General features: G+C 42.3%; 1 protein-coding gene across 17 annotated transcripts in view; it reads right to left on the minus strand.

Moving 5' to 3' along the window:
• The window catches only part of SPIDR (scaffold protein involved in DNA repair), a 351,263-nt gene extending 333,948 nt beyond the window's left edge, over positions 1-17,315 (minus strand). For all 17 annotated transcript variants that reach the window (XR_010936562.1, XR_010936565.1, XR_010936563.1 and 14 more), the window contains exon 1: positions 17,185-17,315. Coding sequence is in view for 12 of the 17 variants with exons in the window: in XM_067712395.1 (XP_067568496.1) it covers positions 17,185-17,217 (33 nt within the window). In the remaining 5 variants the exon portion in view is untranslated. The remainder of the gene's footprint in view (positions 1-17,184) is intronic.
• Positions 17,316-19,884: the final 2,569 nt, after the last annotated feature.

The raw sequence follows: 19,884 nt of genomic DNA on the forward strand, positions 1-19,884 counted from the left end.
GCTTCTCCCCACTAAAAACAACTATAATCCCTGAAAATAACATAGAGACTGGTAAGAATTCTAGAAATAGCAAGCTGGTTTGGGAGCCCAAGACTGAAGGAATAACAGAGTAACAAGGTGACTTATGTCCGAGCACCCAATAGAAGGTAACCCAGACCCCATGTTTCCCCATCCCCAACCTAGCTCATTCCTCCTCTTGATCAAACAGGAATCTCTCTGACAGTATCAACTAAGCCCAGCACCACCAGAGGGAGAGAGCAATTGGGAACACTGCCAATAATAAATGATCAAGGGAATCCCAATGGACCCAGATCTCCTTCCATTAGAGATTCCAGGACAAGGAAGAGAGTGGAGAGAGGTGGAGAGATTAGGTGTCAGTAGGATAGATCTCTTGACAACTCACACATTACCCAAGAATCACTCTCTGTCTCTCAGAGGCATGGGGGATCCCAACATAGCAGTAACCTGACAAGGGAAGCTTCTTGGTCACTGTGTGCCTGAGATTCTCTGCTCCTTCACCAAGAGACCCTAGCAGGTCAGCCTGGGGAACCCCCTTCTGTTCCCTAAGGTTACTGGCACTAGATATGCCGAGCAGACCAAAACAACATCACAAAGGCTCTAAAAATTAAACTATCATTAGAACCACAATCCACAAAAGTAGGTCAGGACCTGTGTGCTTGATCTTAGCAGCATACTGCAACAATAAAACACTTAAGTAGAACCCAGCATCTCCTAAGATAGACTAAATGTCCAGAATACAATTGAATATTGTTCTTCATACTAAGAACCAATACTATCAAAAAACAAATAAAAAGAAACAATCAACTGATGCCAACAAGCAAATCAATCTGGTGCTGGAACTATCTAACAAGAATTTTTTAATACCTGTCATAAAAATACTTCAATAATCAACTGCAAGTTCTCTTGAAACAATGAAAAACTAGAAAAAAAAGAAAAAATTATAAAAAAGGACCAAATGGAAATTATAGAACTGAAAAATACAATTACCAAAATAAAAAACCTACTGGGTAGACTCAACAGTAAAATCATAACTACAGAAGATAGAATCAATAATTTGTAGGCCAATCAATACAATTCAACTAATCTGAACAACAGATTCAGACAAAATATAGTGAAGAAAAATGAATAGAGCCTCAGGGACCTGTGAGACAATAACAAAGGATTCTTCATTCATATCACTGTTCCAAGAGGTAAAGAAAAAGAAATTAAACTGACAAAGTATTTTAAAACATATCAGCTCAAAATTTCCTACATTGGGTAAAAGATATAATATTTCTACAGTAAGCTGAAAGAACCCCAAACAGGATAAACCCAAAGAAACCAACAGCAAGACATCAAAATTAAACTTCTAAAGATAAAGAAAAGTTTGGAAAAGAACCATGGTAACATACTGCCTATACAGGGACATCAATTCTAGTGACAGAATTCTCATCTGAAATCTTAGAGCCAGAATGAAGTGGGGCAATTATTTTTCAGTTCTTAAAGAAAATAACAGCAACCCAGAATCTGATATCCAGTAAACTGCTCAACAATCAAATAAAGATATTTTAGACCCGCCCCCCCCCAAGAAAAACCACTTAAGAATTTGGAAACCAGCAGTTACACACTTAAAGATTGGTGAAAGAAAGTACTCAAACAGTAGAAAATGATTTTTTTTAAACCTTGTGAGCAGTGTGGAAAAAGGAAAAACAGAAACTGCAGGAGTATGGATAAATACAAAAGACAATCCTTCTCAAGAGCTGTATAAATCATAGTCAATGAATATGAAATATGAAACAAAAGCCACAATACTAGGTTACATTAAAGGTGCCTAAATGGAAAGTGAAGCTTCCACATTTTACTAGAAGTGATAAAATGCTGCATATGTAAACTGTGATACGCTACACATATATTACTGTATATCTAGAAAAACCATTGAGAAAATGATACAACCAAAAAAGCTAAGAAAAACTATATATAAATCAAAATGGAAACCTAAAATTTTTTAAGTAACTCCAAAAACGCAAGAAAAGAGAAAGGAAAGAACAGGAAGAAAACAACAAAATGGCAAACTTGAACACTAACATATCAATAATTTTCTCTTACATGTAAATGACTTAAATACATCCATCAAAAGACAGAGCCTCGCAGCAGAGATTAAAAAACATGAACCAACCACATGCTATTTGGAAGAAGCTAATTTCAAGTTCAACACTATAGGGAGGTTGAAAGTAAATGAATAGAAACATATGCCAAGTAAACACTGACAACAAAAGTGGCTATATTAGTATCTAGTAAAGTAGACCTCAGGTCAAAAAGAAATTTCTAGAAACAAAGAAATTATGTAACAATAAAAGAATAAATTCAACAGAAAGATACAACACTACTAATTTTATAAACACCAAACAACAGAGCCTCAAAATGCATAAAACAAAACTGACAGAGCCGAAAGAATAAATACACAAATCCACCACTACAGTTGGGGATTTCGACACCTGCCCACCATGCTCAGCAACTGATAGAACTTCTAGGTAGAAAACAATATAAGTCATACAAGATCTCACCAAAAAAACAAAACAAACAAAAAAACCCTAACAATACCTAACTGACACAAAGAGAGCACACCACCCAACAAAAACAAAATACATATTATTTTTCCAAACACAAAGGAACACTCACCCAAATGTAGCATATTCAGAGAATAAATTTAATGAAATCATACAGAATGTGTGGCTTAATCATAAATGAATTAAATTAGAAACCAATAATGAAAACAAAACAGATAAATGATAAAAACATGAATAAATAACAAGTTTCTGATTCATGAGTAAAACAGTCTTCAACAGATTTTTTTAAACATACAAAATTAAATGAAAAAAGAAACAGCAATCAAAATATATGGGATGCAGCTAAAACAGATCTAAGAGGGAAATTCATAACATTAAATACAGTTGACCCTTGAACAACAGAGGTTTGCACTGCATGGGTCCACTTACACATGGATTTCTTTCAATAAATACCTACTCCAGTACCACATGATCCACAAGTGGTGGAATCCATGGATGTGGAACCACAGATACAGAGGGCTAACTGTGAAGTTATACATGGACTTTCAACTGCACAGGGTATCAGCCTCCTAAACTCCTCACTGTTCAAGGGTCAACTTATTTTCATTGGAAATGAAAAAAACTCAAATCAATAACCTAAATTCCAACCTCAAGAAACTAGAAGAACAAAAAATAACTAAAGCAAGCAAAAGGAAGAGAATAGTAGGAATCAATTCAATTCAAAATAGGAAAACAACTATTTTTTAAAGCAATAAAACCAAGAGCTAGTCCTTCAAGAGATTATTACAATTAATACACATCTATGAGGACTGACAAAAAACAGAAACAGAGAAGACACAAATGACAAATATGAGTTTGAAATAGGGGATATCACTACAAATCCTACAGCCATTGAAAAAATATATCCCTACAAATCCTACAGCCATTAAAAAGATAAAGGAACACTACAAACTTTGCACTCATAAACTCAATAATTTATAAGTCAACCAATTCCTCAAAAACCACAACTTCCAAAACTCAACCAAGAATAGATAATGTAAACAGACCTTATAATCATCAAATAAATTGAATTTGAAGTTTAAAAGTCCCAGAAAACAAACCACTAGGCCCAAGTGATTTCATTACACAATTCTAACAAACCTTCAACAAAGAATTAACATCGACTTTTTATAATAACTTCCAGAAAATAAAACAAGAAAGAACACTTCCAAACTCATTTTAGGAAACTAACATTACCCTGATAAGAGTAAGGCAAAGACAATATAAAAAAGAAAACTACAGACCAAATGTCTCTTATGAATTTAAATGCAAAAAAAAACTCAACAGAATATCAGCAAAAGGAATCTAATAACATTTACAAAGAAATGTACACCAAGGCCAAGTGGGGTTTATTTCAGGTGTGCACGGCTGATTCAACATTCAAAAATCAACCAATGTATGAGAATCCGCCTGCCAATGCAGGGGACACAGGTTCGATCCCTGCTCCGGGAAGATCCCACACACCGCAGCGCAACTAAGCCCATGCACCACAACTAGTGAGCCTGCAACTAAGCCCATACCACAACTACTGAGCCTGTGCTCTAGAGCCCACAAGCCACAACTGCTGAGCCCACGTGCCACAACTACTGAAGCCTGTGCACCTACAGCCCATGCTCCAGAACAAGAGAAGTCACCGCAATGAGAAGCCCAAGCACCTCAACGAAGAGTAGCTCCCGCTCGCCGCAACTAGAAAAAGCCCGCACGCAGCAACAAAGACCCAACGCAGCCAAAAAGAATAAATTAACTAATTAAAAAATATATATGGATCAATTTTTTTTAAAATCACCCAATGTAATCTACCATATATCAACAAGCTGAAAAGAAAAACTGCAGCATCTGGCACACAAAAAATGCATATAATAAAATCCAATACCAATTCATTATAAAACTGTAATCTAACTACAAATAAAAGTAAACTTTCTCAACTTAAGACCAACTACCAAAAACCCTCAGCTCACATCATACTGAACCAGGAAAGAATGAATGCTTTCCCCCTAAGATCAGTAACAAGTAAGGATGTCCACTCTCATAACTCTTATCCAACATGGTACTGGAAGTTCTAGCTGCTACAATAAGGCAGGGAGATGGGACAGGGGTGGGGGGGGCGGCAGTGGACAACAGTGGATTTGAGAATATACAGCTTGAAAAAGATAAAACAAAACTACAAAGACATGATAGTCTACACAGAAAATCCCAAGAAATCTAACCAAAAAAAATGGCTAGTACTAATAAGTACTAGCCAGCCTTGCTGAGTTCAGCAAGGCTACAGAATATAACATGAATGCACGAAAACCAATCCATTTCTAAATACTAACAATAAACATGTAGAAACTAGAATTAAAAGCACAATACAATTTACAATTACACCAAAATAAATGAAATACTTAAGTATAAAGTTACCAAAACATGTATGGCACCTGCATGCTACAAATTTCAAAATGCTGATGAAAGAACCCAAAGATTAACAAATGGAGAGACATGGACTAGGAGACTCACAGATGTCTATCTGCCCCAGATTGACAGATAGCTTTAATTCATTTCCTATCAAAATTCCAGAAAGTATTTTGTAGACATAGCCAAACTATTTTAAAACTTACAGGTAAAGCCACAGGCCCTAGAAGAGCTAAAACTGTTTTGAAGAAGAATAAAGTGGAAAGTCACTCTATCCAATGTTAAGCCTTAGTAGGCAAAGAGATAGACACATAGATGACTGGACCACTTCAGAAACCCAGAAATAAACCCACACATATTTGCACAATTGGTTTATGACAAACATGCAAAAGCAATTCAATGGCAGAAGGAACAGACTTTCAATAAATGGTAGTGGACAACTGAAAGTCCATAGACCAAAAAAAGAAAAAAAAAAAAACCTCAACCTAAACCTCACACCTTATATGAAAATTAACTCAAAATATGTCATAAACTTAAATGTAAAACATTAAACTATAAAGCTGTTAGAAAAAAACAGAAAATTTTTGAGTTCCAGAGCTAGGCAAAGAGTTGTTACAGATTTGATAGCAAATGCACCAACTATCAAATGAACATGGTAAAAATTTTAAAATGTTGCTGCCAGAAGATATTTGGCAACAACATGTCCAACAAGGGACTAGTACCTAGAATATTTTTTAAGCTCTCAAAATTCAGCAATAACCCCAAAAAATCCAATTTAAAAATGGGTAAAAGAAACGAACAGGTATTTTGCCAAAGAAGATAGACAGATAGCAAATAATCACATAAAAACATGTTCAACATCATTAGCCATCATGGAAATACAAATTAAAACCACAATGAGTTATCAGCACACACCTATCATAATGGCTAAAATAAAAAACCTGATGAGCAAACTTCCAGAATAAGAGAATAAGAACCTCTAATAACTTGCTCCTTCATAAAAGAAATAATAACAGCGGGAAAAAATAGTCAAAGTTTAATTCTTCAAAACTTTGGAAATTAACCATAGGCTCATAATCTGAACAGCATTCACTCAAGAAAAGGAGCTTAATATCGACAAGAACAGTGAACTTTTTGGTGTTTTAATTTGCCCTCATCTCATGCCCGCTCTCTAGCTCCATAGTAGCCTTGAAAAACAGCAGCCTCATAACCAGGATAAGCTGTGTAAACTGGCAGCCCAGCAGTCAGAGGAGAGAGCAAACTGGGTTTGTAGGTCCTCAAAAGGCCCTATCCACAGAGTATTATCACTATCTGAACTGCCTGGCAGCTCCTGAGAAAAAAAACTTATTCACAGAACTTAGTTCGACCTGACTCACAGCTCACTCAATGGGAAAGCCCTATCACCAGGGCATTTGTCTAAAACAATTGACAGCAATTCATATTATAGCTGCCTGCGGCAGCAATAGTCGTTTCAGGGACCAAAGAGTCAAAAGTGCCAGCGAAGGAATATCTTTAGAATAAGATGTCCACAGGCAGCACTGAAAAGATCTGACATGTTCCAGGGGATCTGGAATGCTACCTGATCTGCAGGGCTGTGTGTATGCCCAGGAAAAACCTGAGAAGGCCCCAATATCTCAGCTCTGGATAATGTCAAGGCCCTGCACAAGGAGAAAGTTAAGTCAGTTATAAACTGCCAGACTATAGCAGGCACGCCTCAACACACACAGAGCTCTTCAGTAAAGAATGAAAGACTTATTGGCTCAAAGCATCTAAAGAAATATCTGTCCAATAATTCACAGACAAGTAAACAAACACTGTAGTGTGTTCAGCAGCTACAAACAGGAAATATTTTTTTCCTCAAATTTTTGGCATTTACTGTAAGCCTCAAATAGCCACCAACACTCCATTTTATGCAGTTTATGGGTCCGGGTTCACAGGGCAGGGCATGGGCTGGGACAGCAAGGCTCCTTTACTTCCAGCTCTTTGATGGCAATCCACCCCTTGCCCCTTAATGGACCCATCTCCTAGAGGTAGCAGGAAAAGTTGGAGATGCCCCTTTTCCTACAGAAAACAGGAACTTTACAAACTTTAAGAAACTTTAGGAAAGTCATTAAACAAACAAATAGCAAAACAAACAAATTAAAAAACCTCTGGGGAGAGGATGGGAACTCAAGGTCCAGAGTTGTTGCATTATATTTTAAATGTCTGGTTTCAACCAAAAATCGTAAGACACAAAGAAACAGAAAGGTATAACAAGAAAAATGCAGTCAAGAAAAACTGTACCTGAGGGAGGCCAGAAGCTGGATTCACCAAAGACTTTAAATCAGCTTCTGTAAATATGCTCAAAGAAAAAAAAGGAAATTGTCTAAAAAAGTTAAAATAAAATAGCCCAGCAAATAGAGAATATAAAGACATAATTATTTTTTAGAAAGAAAGCAAGAAACCACTACACTCAAATAGAAATTCAAGAACTGAATAGTACAATAACTGAAATGAAAAGTTCTCTAGAGAGGCTCTATAGCAGATTTGAGCTAGCAGAAGAAAAAGTCAGCAAACTTTACAACAGGACAATTGAGAGTATCCAAGATGAAGAGCAGAAAAAAAAAGAATGAACAGAACCTCAGAGACCTGTGGGACACCATCAGGTATACAAATATATGCATGAGTCCCAGAAAAAAAGGAAGATGTAGAAAGAGTATCTGAAAAAATACAGACCAAAAACTTCCCAAATTTGATGAAATGTTGATTATACACCCAAGAAACTCAAAAAACTCTGAGGATAAACTCAGAGACCAACCCTGAACACATCATGTCTACTAAAAGACAAAGAGAAATCATAAAAGCAGCAAGAGAAAAAAGACTCATCATGTAAAAGGATCCCCAATAAAATAGCTGACTACCCACAAGAAATCATGAAGACCCCCTCAAACAAACAAGAGCAGAATACACATTCTCCTTACATACATATGAAATCTTCTTGTAGACAGAACAAGCCTCAATACATTGTAAAGGAGTGAGAGCATATTACTATTCTTAGACAACAATACAATGAAACTAACAACAAAAATACAACTGCAAAAATCACAAAAATATGGAAATTAAACAACACACTCCTAAATATCCAGTGGATCAAAGACAGAATAACAAGAAAAATTAGAAGATATTATGAGAAAAATGAAAAAAATAAGATATATTAAACTTGCAGATGCAGAAAAAAGCAATGCTTACAAAAAAACTTATAGCTGTAAATATCTATTTTTAAAAAGGCCTCAAATTAATAGCTTAACCGCTAATCTTAGAAAACTAGAAAGATAAGAGCAACTAACCCAAAGCAAGCAGAAGGAAGGAAATGAGGACAGAAATAAAATAGAAAACAAAATAACGAAGAATATAAATATAACCAAAAGTTGGTTCCTTGAAAAGACCAAAACGGACAAACCTTTAGCTAAACTCACAAAAAGAAAAAAAAAGAGGGGAAGAGAGAAGATTCAAATTGCAAAAACAAGAAATGAAAGAGAAAAAGCACCAAAGGATTATAGGAAACCCTATAAGGGAATAATATGAAAAACTGTACGCCAACAAATTAGGTAACTACCATACAATACACACACTCCAAGAAAGACACAAACTAGCAAAACTGACTCAAGTAGAAATTAAAAAACTGAATACGGCTTCCCTGGTGGCGCAGTGGTTAAGAATCCACCTGCCAATGCAGGGGACACGGGTTCGAGCCCTGGTCTGGGAAGATCCCACATGCCGCAGAGCAACTAAGCCTGTGCGCCCCAACTACTGAGCCTGTGTTCTAGAGCCCGTGAGACACAATTACTGAGCCTGCGTATCACAACTAGTGAAGCCCACACACCTAGAGCCCGTGCTCTGCAATGAGAAGCCACCACAATGAGAAGCCACCACAATGAGAAGCCCACACATCACAACAAAGAGTAGCCCCCGCTCGCCGCAACTGGAGAAAGTCAGCAGTCAGCAACGAAGACCCAACGCAGCCAAAATAAATTAATTAATTTTTAAAAAAACTTAATAGACATAACAAATGGATTGAATCAGTAATTTGGAAACTTATCACAAAGAAAAAGCAAGACTCAGACGACTACACTAATAACTTATGCCAAACGTAAAAATGCATTAATATCCATGCTTCACAAACTCCTAACTCATACTATGAAACCAAACACCCTTATAACAAAACCAAAGACATCAAAAAAAAAAACTAGACCATTATTACTTATGAATACAGTTGCAAAAATCCTCAACAAAATATTAGCATACTGAATCCAGCAATATATGCAAAGGGTTATACACCACGGCCAATAGGGATTTTCCCTCCAGCAATGCAAGATTGATGTAACATCCAAAACTCAATAAATATACCATATTAATAAAGGACAAAGGAAAAAATTGGATCAACAGAAAAAAAACTTACAAACGCCAACACCCTTCCATAGTAATTCTCAACATACCTGCAATGGAACAGTAGTTCCTCAATCCGATAAAGAATATCTAAATAGAACTCACAGCTAACATCATACATAATAAATTACTGAATGTTTTCTCCCTAAGATAAGGATCAAGAAAAGGATGTGAGCTCTCACCACTTATATTCAAGATTGTACTAGAGGTTCTAGCCATGGCAATTAGGCAAGGAGAAGAAATAAGACATCCAAACTGGAAAGGAAGAGGTAAAACTATCTCTGAATACTTAGAGATGATAATGGTCTTATATATAAACAATCCTAAGAAACACACACACAATTAGAACAAATGACTTCAGCAAAGTTGCAAGACACAATCTGAATATTAAAAAAATCAAGTGTAATTATATACACTAGCAATGACCAACACAAAAAACGAATTTTTTAAAAATTCCATTAATAGCAACAAAAAGAATAAAATGCTTAGAAATAAGTTTAATCAAGGAAGTGCAAGACTTCTACAGTGAAAACTACAAAACATAGTTAAAAGAAATGAAAGAGCTAAATAAAATGGAAAGACACCCCACGTTCGTGGCTTGGAAAGCTTAATACTGTTAAGACAGCAATACTCTCCAATTTCCCTACAGAGTTACCTAATAAAAATCCCACATGGCTGTTTGCAGAAATTGACTGATGTTACTATTCACATGAAAATGCTAGGAACCCAGAATAATTTAAACAATCTTGAAACAGAACTCAAGCTAGAGATTTCCTAACTTCAAAACTTACTACCAAGCTACAGTAATTAAGAAAGTATGGTAGCGGCATAAGGGTAATACCTAAATGAATGGAACAGAATTCATACTTAAGAAATAAATCCTTACAATTGTGGTCAATTGATTCTAAAAAGCAAATGCAAAAACAATTCAATGGAGAAAGAATAATCTTTTCAACAAATGGTACTGGCACAACTGAATATCCACATGCAGAAGAATGAAGGTAGGGCTTCCCTGGTGGCGCAGTGGTTGAGAGTCCGCCTGCCGATGCAGGGGACACGGGTTCGTGCCCCGGTCCGGGAAGATCCCACATGCCGCGGAGCGGCTAGGCCCGTGAGCCATGGCCGCTGAGCCTGAGCGTCCGGAGCCTGTGCTCCACAACGGGAGAGGCCACAACAGTGAGAGGCCCGTGTACCGCAAAAAAAAAAAAAGAATGAAGGTAGACCCTTTCCTTACACCACATACAAAAATTAACTCCAAATGAACCACAGACCTAAATGTAAGAGCTAAAACTAGAAACTCTTAGAAAAAAACATACAAATAAACCTTTATGACTTATGACCTAAGTGATTTCTTAGATATGCACCAAAAGCATAAGCAACGAAAGTAAAAAGACTGGACTTCATCAAAACTTTTAAACATTTGTGCTTCAAATGACCTCATTAAGAAAATGAAAAGCAAGCCCACAGAGTGGGAGAAAATATTTGCAAACCACATATCTGATAAGGAAACTGTATAGAGAATTTATAAAGAACCCTTACAATTCAACAATAAAAAGACAAATCCAACTAAAACATGGGCAAGGGCTTCCTTGGTGGCGCAGTGGTTAAGAATCTGCCTGCCAATGCAGGGGACACAGGTTCGAGCCCTGGTCCGGGAAGATCCCACATGCCGCGGAGCAACTAAGCCCGTGCGCCACAACTACTGAGCCTGCGCTCTAGAGCCCGTGCACCTACAGCCTGTGCTCCCCAGCAAGAGAAGCCGCCACAATGAGAAGCCCGCACACCGCAACGAAGAGTAGCCCCTGCTTGCCACAACTTGAGAAAGCCCACATGCAGCAACGAAGATCCAACACGGCCAAATTTAAAAAAAAAACATGGGCAAGTAATTTGAATACACATTTCTTCAAAGAAGATACACAAATGACCAATAAGCACGTGAAAAGATACTCAACATAATTAGTCATTAGGGAAACGCAAATCAAAACCAAAACAATAAAATACCACTTTCTACCCATTAAGATGGCTAAAGTCAAAAGAGCGCAATAACAAGTATTGACAAGCATGCGGAGAAATTAGAATCCTCATTCCTTGCTGGTGAGACTAAAAAATGTAACCACTTGGAAAACAGTTTGGCAGTTCCTCAAAATTTAAACATACAATTACCATATGACTCATCAATTCCACTGGTAGGTTTACATCCAAGGTAAATGAAAACTTTCATCTTCACAAAAATTGGTACACAAACGATCATAGCAGCATCATTCATAACAACCAAAAAGTGTAAATAATCCAAATATCCATCAACTGATGAATGGAATTTTTTTAATGTCGTATACCATACAATGAAAAATTATTCAACCATAAAGGGGAATGAAGTACTGATACATGCTACAACAATGGATGAACCTTGAAAATGTTAGGCTAAGTGAAATAAGCCAGTCTCAAAAGACCACGTTATTCCATTTATATGCAATGTCCAGAATAGGCAAATCTATACAGATGGAAAGTAGCTTAGTGGTTGCCAGGGAGATGGGGAAGGAGAGAATGTGGAATGACTGCTAACAGCCATGGAGTTCCTTTTCAGTGTGATGAGAATATTCTCTAATAAGAAATATTTGTACAACTTTGTGAATATACTAAAAACCACTGAATTCTGTACTTTAAAAGCATGAATTTATTATCTATGAAATTGAATCACTCATACATTGCCAGTGTAATATTGTACAGCCACTCTAGAAAAGTTTGTTAGTTTCTTATAAAACTAAACATCAAATTACGATATGACCCAGCAATTACACTCTTGGGCATTTACCTTAGAGAAATAAAAACATATGTTCCCCAAAACACCTGTACACAAGTGTTCACAGCAGCTTTATTCTAATAGCCAGAAACTAGAAACAGCCCAGATGTACTTCAACAGGTAAAATGCTAAGTGAAACTGTGGTACATCCATTCTGTGGTAGTCCATTCCATGGACTACGACTCAGCAATAAAAGTGAAGAAGCTACTGATATACACAACCTAGACAAGCTGAGTGGGAAGAAAAATAAGGAAAACAATGTCAAAAGGTTATAAACTGTATGATCCTATCCCAATAACATTTTTGTTTTGTTTGGTTTGGTTTGGTTTGCGATACGTGGGCCTCTCCCTGTCGTGTCATCTCCCGTTGCGGAGCACAGGCTCCGGACGCGCAGGCTCAGTGGCCATGGCTCACGGGCCTAGTTGCTCCGCGGCATGTGGGATCTTCCCGGACTGGGGCACGAACCCGTGTTCCCTGCATCGGCAGGCGGACTCTCAACCACTGCGCCACCAGGGAAGCCCCCAATAACATTTTTGAAATGACAAAAACTTTTAAATAATGAATAGATGAACGATTGCCAGGGGTTAGGGGTGGGAGTTAATGGGAGTCGTGATTATAAAAAGGATCCTATGCTGATGAAACTGTTCAGTATCTTGACTGTGGTAGTAGATACATGAACCTACACGTGATACAACTGTACAGAACTAAACACACACACACACAGATGCACACCTGGGGAGATTTGAATAAGACAGTTGTATTGTATTAATGTCAATACATTGGTGGTGATATCGTACTACAGTTTTGCAGAATGTTACCATTGTGGCCAACTAGATAAAGAATACGTGAGATGTCTGTAATTCCTTACAACTGTTATGTGATTCTACGATTACCTCAATTTTAAACAGGGATTGCCTTCAGGAACATGATTAAGTGCAGGAAGGAGCAGGGCAACAATTGCTGGTTTTCATGAGAAATTTTTTCATACTACTTCTTTTATCTATGAGCACATATTATTTTGATTTAAAAGAAAATATTTTTCCCCTTACAGGAAATATATATGTGAAGTACCTGACATACGAAAAGTCTTCAATAAATGTTAGTTCTCCTTTCCTTCCATTTTAAGGATAAGACAACGTCTAGACTAGGATATCAGTACTAAGGAGTCCAACTCTGGGAAGCAGAGCCACTGGTAAATCATCCAATGGGATTACCAAGGGCTAAAACTGGAACCATAATGTACTCCTACCAAGGTAACTATGAGAGAATCTCTCTCCACCACTGAACAACTGTAAAACTAAGCCCTCTTCCTATTCCTTGTTCAACAAATTGAGTGAAGCAATTCTGGAGAAATCTAAAGGCAAAACAGTAGAGGATGAACAATAGCTCTGTCCTCATCTAGAAATTTCTTTCATTATCATGGTGTTTTATTATTAATTGCTTTCATTATCACTAACATTAATCGAGTGCCTATACGCTCAGTACATCATTTCATGCAGTTCTCATCATTTAACCCTCATACCAACCTTGCAAGATCGGTATTATCTTATCCCCATTTGATAGACAAAGCAGCTACAACTTAGAAATGCTGTGTATATTGTGCTGGTCAGAGAGCTAGTAAGCAACATGTCAGGATTTTCTCCCAAGTATGTCTAATTCCAGAAATAAAGATTCTAGCCACTGATTCTGCATTATCTCACTTTAACAAAAGTGTCGAGCGATAACTGTCACGTGCACCTTCAACTCAAAGGCACATAACAGCAGCTGAGCTTTCCGACCGGGTTGAGAACCTGGGAATATCACTGGAACTTCTAAGTCTCAAGCCCAGTCACGGTATCAGCCACTAGCCTCCTCCTAATCATGATGTCTCACCTGCCATTCTGCACGCTTACGGCCAAGTACGTCAGTGTTTCCTTTCAAGCATTAAGACTCCTACCCTTCTACCAGTTCACTTTACCAATCACCAACCCACAAGGCTAGGATAAAAAGACCCACAAATGAGAGTGGCCCTCTTCATATTTTCTTATTACTTGTCCTTGGTCAATGCTGGTAAACACTCTTACCATTCCCTTCCCCTCTACTCTCACACACACACTTACATACACAAGTTCCACACCCGTGCTTGCCTTTACCTCTCCTTGTCACCATCATAGCGCAAGCCGTCACATCTTCCCTAAGGTTAAAATAAGCCACTATAAAACTCAGCAGACCTCCCATCTACTGCGCTCTCCTTCTTCCCTATAGTCTCAGAGGAAAAATACTCCTATTACCTAATACTAGCCCCTTTCTGTAACACAAGCCAGGTCCTCATTCTATCCTTGGCTCCTCCCCATCCTGCTTCAAAGAAGCAATGTTTCCCTTTCTTGAAAAATAAACAACTTCTTTGAAATGACACGTACACTGCATTTAATTAAAAATTACTATGTCCTTGTTATTATGAAAGAAGCACCAGAAATAAAATAAGGTTTTCTGATGAGGACCCAAAGGAGTAGAGAAGGAGGGTGTCATCAGAAAGATATGATGTTCCTTTATTTCTTTTATGACCTTACCAAGATAGTTTTCCTTTCAGTGAGAAAGAGAAGGGGGAGAGCTATAATTCAGTCTGAGGAGGCAGAAGGAACTGTGAGAGTGAGGGGAGGACCAGGAAATCTCAGAAGGTAAGCAACTGATAGGTAAAGGGAGTACCTGTGGTCGTTCCTGGCTATTTAGCAAAGGGAGAAGACAAAGCTTAAAGGGAATAAGAATCACAGCACTTGAAAGGACAGTGAGGGGGCAAAGGCAGGAGGGAAGAAAGAAATAAAATACACCCAGCCGTGGAGCAACTTGGAGCCTAATCTCTCCCTGGGCCTTAAGTTCCCTAACATCAGGTAAGAAGCAACTAACTCTCCCCAAGCCTCCCATTTTTCACAGGTTCAAGTTTTGCGTCACCACTGACTCTTCCCTCTTCATCTTTCAATTTCAGGTACTTAAGTCTCATCTTCCTTTTATTATCTATCAACTCAGTCCTTTCCCAATACTATTCCCAATTCTACGATGTTAGTTCAGGCACATATCAACTTCCATTTTAAGAGTCCAGAAAGATCTACATGGCTTGCCCAGAATTATAAAATTAGTTAGCTGTAGAGCTGAGACTGGTACCCAAGTCTTCTGACCAGGGTATTTCTCCATGTTTCTTCATACCTACAATACCTGCAAACCTTCTAAACTAGTTCTCCTTTCATTCATTCATCAGATATCTATTAAGTATCTAATATGTTCAAGGGATTATGACAGGTGCTATGATAAGGTCTTGAAAACTGATAGAATGACGAAGGGAAAAGTGAGTATCAAGTCAAAAACATGAAGATTTCTAAGTGAGGATGTAGTGTAAGTGCCTGACATTAAGCATCTGATTGCCAGGTGGCATCCACTTTAGAAGAAATCCACCTTGAATAAAAGCATCTACAGCTGTATGCCAGAGCTACTTGCAAAACAACCAGGTAAGGAACTAGGCTGCCCTCACCCATGAAGGTTCCTCTTTCAACAAGTCCTGGTAACCTAAATAACTGACCATTTGAGTGACCGTGCTTCCCCCTCCCTGCTATTGCTTTAAATTAGCCAACGAAGAATGAATCCCCGAAATTCTAGACACCTAACCCCCAGACCTTAATAAAGGCAGACCCCAGGTGTGCCGTCCCTCTCTCCCTGTGTCTCGCCCCCCAACCTCACCGTGAGGTCCTTGGGTGTACCATGCACCCTCCAGGACCTGTGAGGAATGAACCTTGCTCCTCCAAGTCTCCTGACGGTTTCTGCTGAAGTGCACCCTGCAATCGCAATTAGAGAGCATCAGTGTCAACAGGCTGAGAGCAGCACAACACAGGAGGAAGTGCTGGCACCCAGGGGACTAAGGGCGAGAAAATGACAACTTCATGGTGCACTGCGTTTAAACCGCGCTCAAGGGAAAGGTCAAATACACATCTGAAAATCGTCCATACAGAGGAACAGCTAACATCAATGTGTGAGACTTCCCAGAACAAACTTGGAAAGTGAGGAAAAAGGCGCAAAGTCAGAAGTCAGAACCTGGCAGGAAGGCAGCAAAGGAGAAATAAATGAGCAGTTGCAATACAGGAAAAGAATCAAGTGGCAAATGTGTCAAATGCTACAGTGACCAAGTTCACAAGTTACATGGGCTTCAACAATTTAACATACTTCCTTGATTCCTTGGTTTTTTCTTTCTTCACATTTTAGTATTTTTGAAATCAGGGTTAGGTATGCTTGTCATGGGCTTCCTGGACTTCGTAAATGGGTAGTCACAAAACTGACAGCGTGTGTGACAACCAATGATATTCCAGGGGCAAGGAGACACAGCAGTGAGACGGCGGCTGAACCAGCGTGCGCGGACTATTTTTTCAGGAACTTTTTTGGTAAGAAAAGAGGAGTCAAGAAAGGAGTCAATGTCTGCTTTCATTCAGTTTTCAGTACGACGAGACAAGCATGTCGGTAAGCATGGAGCTCAGAAATCGCTTTCAAAAGGTAAAGGGCACACGCAGGACAAACGTAAGGCACTCAGAACGCAGCTGCGCCGCTCTCAGCGTGGTCACCAGGCGGACCCCGCGCCCGACTCGGCCGAGACGCTCCCGCTCCGGCGTCGGAAGTGGCAGGGGAGGCAGCGCGGCGCAGACGCGGCGGCTACGCAGGCCCTCCCGGACCCCAGGACGCCGCTGTCGCCCTGCGGCCCAGCAGAGACCCGCGAGCACCAGGTGGACTCGGGCCGCACGGCCGGGCTCACCCGCTCCGGCCGCCCCGCAGCCGCGACCCTCGCCCTCCAGGGAGGCGGCCCCTCCCGCCCCGCCTCCAACGCGGGCTGCGTCCACGCCACAGACGCCCCGGCCGCCCACCAGCCCGGGGCCAGCCACACGCGCCCCGCGGGCGAAGCCGACGTGGGGGGACCGAGGAGACGGCGCCCAGAGACCCACAGCCTACCTTCAAGCCACGAGACTGGTCTCCGCGGGGCATCTCCGCGCGCGCCGCCTCCTCCAGAGCGTGCCACCCCCTCAGGCCGCCGGAAGGCCGCGCGTCCCCGGACCAACTCGGCGCGCCGCGACACACCACGTTCTGCGATTGGCGGACGCTCGGGCTGGGGGCGGGGATTCTCCGGACGCACCGCCCTCCCAGCGCGCCGCGCCTCACTGCACTCTGCGATTGGCGGACACTCGCGCGGGGGCGTGGCTTCCCTGCTACCCACGCTTCCTGGCACTGATCTACACTGCGGCCGCTGAGAACCGGGCGCCGGCACCAGTCGTAGATCCGGGTTGTCCTTCGCTGCTCGGCCTGCCTGTAACTGGGCCGGGGTCCGGCAGAGCACGCGCTGGAGTGGCCGCAGCGCCGCCGTAGCCTCCTGGTCAGGGAGCTGCTGAAAAACCCGCGCGGGGTTTTTCAAATAAAGCTCGTACGTGGTGTGCTTTGGCAGGCAAGGACCAGCCTTAAAAATAAACGGTAACCCGAAGTGGGCTATGAATTCAGCAAGCCGTGCTTAGGGAATGGTTGCAGCCGTGGATAACCGGAGACAGGGGTGTTATTTCCCCATCTACTTGAGAGCTGGGGGTTAGTATCCAGAGCAGAAGTTTTCAAGTTCAGAGACGCCAGAATCGCTGCTTCTCCCTAATGACGGCCTGGTCCTCGAATGTTCTGGGCAGGAAGAGGGTCGAAGAGGACGCTGGCCTGTCCCCTCTGCCTCCTGGGGGCCCAGACACAGGGCTCGGGGACTAATGAACCTTGAGGCCTGGATGCTTCCAGGTGTGGGATGAACCTGCCACTGCACAGTGGACCTGCCCCTTCCGAGATTCAGGAAACGGGGGGACCCACCAAACGGAGCCCATCCCCAGACTCTGCTGCAAGTCTGCTCGGACTGATCTGAAGACTGGGGATCCCCATACTGACAGGGCTTGGATCCCCATACTGACAGTGTTCTGTGGAATTTCCACTAGACCCCTTTCTACCCTGTTCTGAGCAAATTACTAGTCAATCTATGCTACCATCACCCCACGAGCAGACTGGGACGCTGAGGCTCCGAGAAGCCAGGTAATCCAGCCAGAAGCACAGATGTGAGGCCACGGAGTGGGGTCTGCACCCGCCGCCCGCCCAGGGGGACTGCCCACTCCCCGCAGCTTCCACACCTGTTCCCTTCACCCACCTCCCAGGACGAGTTCTCAGAGCCTCCTCTTGGGGGGATTCACTTACCTTCTTCTAACAGGATCCGTCTCACTATCCTGTTTTGGGATCATCCGGAAGGCTTGTCACTCTGAAGCAGGATCAGCCTCACGTCACCAGGGCAGCTTTCCTGGATCACACGCACCACCTGCACGTCCACTCTCAGCTCAGACCCAAAAAGGCCCCCTCAGCCCCCAGCCCTATGGCTCTGTCTGGGATCCCACCCCCTCCTGCCTGGTCCGTCCCTCTCATGTCCCCTGCAGGGTCACCAGGAGCTCCCACCTGCCCCAGGCAGGCTGTCTGCTCTGTCCTGGGGAGGCCTCCGTGGTGTCAGGTGGAAGAAACAAGAGGTACCCGTGGGGCCTCCCTCACGCAGCACAGTGGCCAGCACCCACCTACTGACCTCATTACCCTGGATGGATGGGGGTTCAGGGAGCCCACAGCATGTCCTGGTTCTCATCTCATCCCAGCACTGCCCACAGGAAAGTAGCCAAGCAACTCTGTGCCGGCTGTACAGAGAGGACGCCCATACACACCTCCCCCTCCCAGAACACGGGGCTCTCGTGGTCAGGCCCCTTGCAGGGTATGGAGCTCACCTGGGCAGGCACCCAGCAGCCCACGGGGCTCTCGTGGTCAGGCCCCTCCCAGGATATGGAGCTCACCTGGGCAGGCACCCAGCAGCCCACGGGGCTCTCGTGGTCAGGCCCCTCCCTGGATATGGAGCTCACCTGGGCAGGCACCCAGCAAGGCTGGGCACACAGGAACCGTACACGTAGCCCTCATTGCAGAGCACCCCAAGCCCACCTGTTGGTCAGAGCTGACCCTGAGCACCTCAGAGCAGGACCTGAACTAACAAACAGCAGCTTCGACAGGTCTGTGACCCTGGGCTTCACTCTGTGCGGCCTCCTTCCACCGGGTCTTCCAGAGGCTTCCACTGCAGCTGGGGCAGCAGGCCTCTGTTTTCACCCACCACCCCTCCTCTCCCTGACTCCTGGGTTCCTCTCATTAGGAGAGGGTCTTGAAGTTCTCTCCCACTCATGGACCAGAATAAATGATTAGAAAACAAGCAGAGCTGCAGCCCCGTGTGTATCCTGACCCTCAGGACGCAACACCTGTTCCTTGGACCTGGCCGGTGCAGCAAGGCCCATTTTCTACAACTCTGAGCCCCTGAAGGGCGAGGATTGGCTTACCTGGGCAGCCTGACCCGGCCAGCCAGCCCTCTCCAGGTGTGCCTGGGTTGAGGTCAATATAAACACCGCTCCAGGCTGCAAGAGCCCCTGCAGCTGTGCGTGACGCCATAGTCTCTGCCCTGTCAGCAGTTTTGCTGCTGGGATGGTGGGAGGGAGTAGGGCCCACGGCTCTGTGGGTGGCTCCGTGTGAGTGGGGCTCTGCTGGACTTTCCTCAGGAGTTGCCGGGCTGCCACCTGCTAAAGAAGAGGATGTGTCACCCGTAACTGCCACTGGAATTTCTCT

Source organism: Pseudorca crassidens, chromosome 17 (genome assembly GCF_039906515.1).
Source record: "Pseudorca crassidens isolate mPseCra1 chromosome 17, mPseCra1.hap1, whole genome shotgun sequence".
NCBI classification, from domain to species: Eukaryota; Metazoa; Chordata; class Mammalia; order Artiodactyla; family Delphinidae; genus Pseudorca; species Pseudorca crassidens.